Raw genomic sequence first — 2884 nt, forward strand, 5'->3', positions numbered from 1 at the left:
TGATTTGACCTTTGTTCAGAGTGAGAGAGGGTAATCTAGTCTCATTCTTCTACGTATGGATAACTAGTTTTCCCAGCATCATTTATTTAAAAGACTATCTTTTATCCAGTGTATACTTTTGGTACCTTTGTCAAAAATTCAGTGACTGTTTCTCTGTAGGTTTTTCCCTGTGTCTTCTATTCTGTTTCATTAGTCTGTGTGTCTTGTTTTATGCCAGTACCATACTATTATCTGTAGTATAATTTGAAGTTGAGTATTATGATGCCTCCAGCCTTGCTTTTCTTTTCCCTTAGAATTGCTTTGGCTATTTGGAATCTTATTATTCTTCCAAATGAATTTTTCTAGTTCTGTAAAGAATATGATTGGTATTTTGATGGGTATTGCATTGCATTGAATCTATCACTTTTGATAACATGGCCATTTTAACATTGTTAGTTCTCCCTGTCTGTGAACATGGGAAGTCTTTCTGTCTCCTAGTGTTGTCTTTAACTTCTTTCTTCAGTGTTCTATAATTTTTTATTGTAGCGGTCTTGTCCTTGGTTAGATTTATTCCAAGATTTTCATTTCTCCCATCCCTACTTTTCTTTTTTCTTTTTAGCTATTGTGAATTAGATTTTCTTATAATAATAATAATGAATCTGTTATTATTATATAGGAAAGCTATTGATTTTGTGTCCTGACAAGTGGAAATTTTTCTAAATTTACTAAGCATTCGAAAGAGTGAAATATCTAGTTGATTAAATTTTAGAGTGTTTTTTTTTTTGTGTGTGTGAGTTTTCAGTAGTTATTTACCATATGCTGTCTCCCCTTTACAGTCTGTCTCCAAAGTAAGATACTGTCTCAATAAGTGGTAATTGCACATAATGTGTTTGATAATGTAAATTGAGTAAGGTAAAGGGTTTCATTAACAAGCCAGTTTTTGGTTGATAATTTTTTTTTAATGGTAGTATGAACTTTCTTCTCATAGAAGTCTGAATTGGAAATTCCAGATGCTATAATAAAATGACTATTTCTTTACCATACTAGCAACTTGTATCATCCACATCATTGTACTTTATTGCTAGGATCTTTCTTCATTCGTGTTCACTGTAGCTAATCACTACCTTGAGATTGCATACCTGCTAAGTAAAAAAAATCAGAACTGGATAAAATGCTTTTTTAAAAGATATTGTTTTAGTTGTACCTAGCATGTGAAATACATTTTTCCTGTGGTCATGCAGGTGAACATGATTAAAGATGATGGGACAGTTATTCATTTCAACAATCCCAAAGTCCAAGCTTCCCTGTCTGCCAATACCTTTGCAATTACTGGTCATGCAGAAGCCAAACCAATCACAGAAATGCTTCCTGGAATATTAAGTCAGCTTGGTGCTGACAGCTTAACGAGCCTTAGAAAGTTAGCTGAACAGTTCCCACGGCAAGGTAGGTATTTCAGTTTACTTCTTTCACTCTCTACCTTAATTAAGGAACCTAATAATATAAATGGTGTCCCATCTTCAACTGAGAGGATTGGCCTCAGTATGTAATTATTTTACCTTTTATAACATCATTTGTATGCTTCATAAAAGTTTGATTTTGTTTCTTTAATAATAAATGTAATATGGTATATAGAATATTCAGACAGTGTTGTTGATTGCACTATGGTAACCATAAATTCTGTATTTCTAAGGTAATCTAGAGTTCAAATGTGTCTTGTTGCCCCCCAAAATCAAAGGGCTCTGTAATTTGTATACATACTATGTAGATAGAAACTTACTTTTTAGTAAGTTTTTGGAAGAAATCTTGACTATTAATTTTTATTTTGAGAATATGGCCACTGTGACTGACTGTAATTTATGTTTATTCATATCTGAATTATTCCATTTGAATATAAATTTTATCTTTGCTGCATATAAATGTTGCCAACTGTATTGAGAGTATATCTAATTGTTAAAGTTTTATTGATTTTAATGTTACTTAAGCAAAAAAAAAAAAGAAAAGAAATTTTTTTTCCCTCCAGTACTGGGGATTGAACCCCTGTGTACCCCCCAGCCCCTGCCCTAGCCTTCTAGCACTGAGCTTCATCACTAGCCCTTTTTATTTTTTTATTTTTAGACAGGGTCTCACTAAGTTGCTGAGAATACCCTCAAAGTTGCAGTCTTTCTATGTCAGCTTTCTGAGTTGCTTGAATTATGGGCATGCACCACCACACCTAGCATGAATGTATTTTAATCCATTAATGGATTAAGATATATATAAAATCTTTTTCTGAGCAACTATGTGAAATTTAGACTTGAAAAAAAGGATAAATATTACAAGTGTTTTATAAAGATCTTTGTTCTTAATAACTAATATTAAAATAAACTTTTTATAGTGTTGGACAGTAAAGCACCAAAACCAGAAGACATTGATGAAGAGGATGATGATGTTCCAGGTAAGTGGAATTTCTTTGTATTTAAGACATGTAGCATCCTGTTTATTTATTTCACTGACAAGATGACTTTCAAAATTTTATTTATTGTGATCTCTGAATTTAAATTGGTCAGAATGATGTGAATAGATTAGTGAAAAAGAATAAAAACACTCTCTTGTAGAACTTAGAAATTGTCACACAAAGCTCTGCTAACTGAATTTATTAAATTGAAATCACTGTGATTATAAATCTGCATAGTTAATGTGGTAATTATAATTGACATATGAAAACACTACTCACCTTAGTAGTTTGCTAAGACCAAAAAAAATATATATATCCTTAAGATTACTGTTTTAAGCAGATAAACGAATCATTATTAGTGAAATGTTCATTTCTGCCTGTTCTATGTTTTCAAACTAATTATAGTTGCAGCAATTTTATTTAGCTTAGAATTCCCCCGCCTTGACTCATTTTTGTTGTTGTTTTTTCCAG

The 2884-nt window shown here is 31.7% G+C and overlaps 1 protein-coding gene across 5 annotated transcripts in view; it reads left to right on the plus strand.

Annotated features, from left to right (window-relative positions):
- The window catches only part of Btf3l4 (basic transcription factor 3 like 4), a 28405-nt gene that overhangs the window by 25065 nt on the left and 456 nt on the right, over positions 1 to 2884 (plus strand). For all 5 annotated transcript variants that reach the window (XM_078026256.1, XM_078026257.1, XM_005326073.5 and 2 more), the window contains 2 exons: positions 1221 to 1422; positions 2354 to 2413. In XM_078026256.1, coding sequence (XP_077882382.1) covers positions 1221 to 1422; positions 2354 to 2413 — 262 coding nt within the window. The remainder of the gene's footprint in view (positions 1 to 1220; positions 1423 to 2353; positions 2414 to 2884) is intronic.

Source organism: Ictidomys tridecemlineatus, chromosome 11 (genome assembly GCF_052094955.1).
Source record: "Ictidomys tridecemlineatus isolate mIctTri1 chromosome 11, mIctTri1.hap1, whole genome shotgun sequence".
Lineage (NCBI taxonomy): Eukaryota > Metazoa > Chordata > Mammalia > Rodentia > Sciuridae > Ictidomys > Ictidomys tridecemlineatus.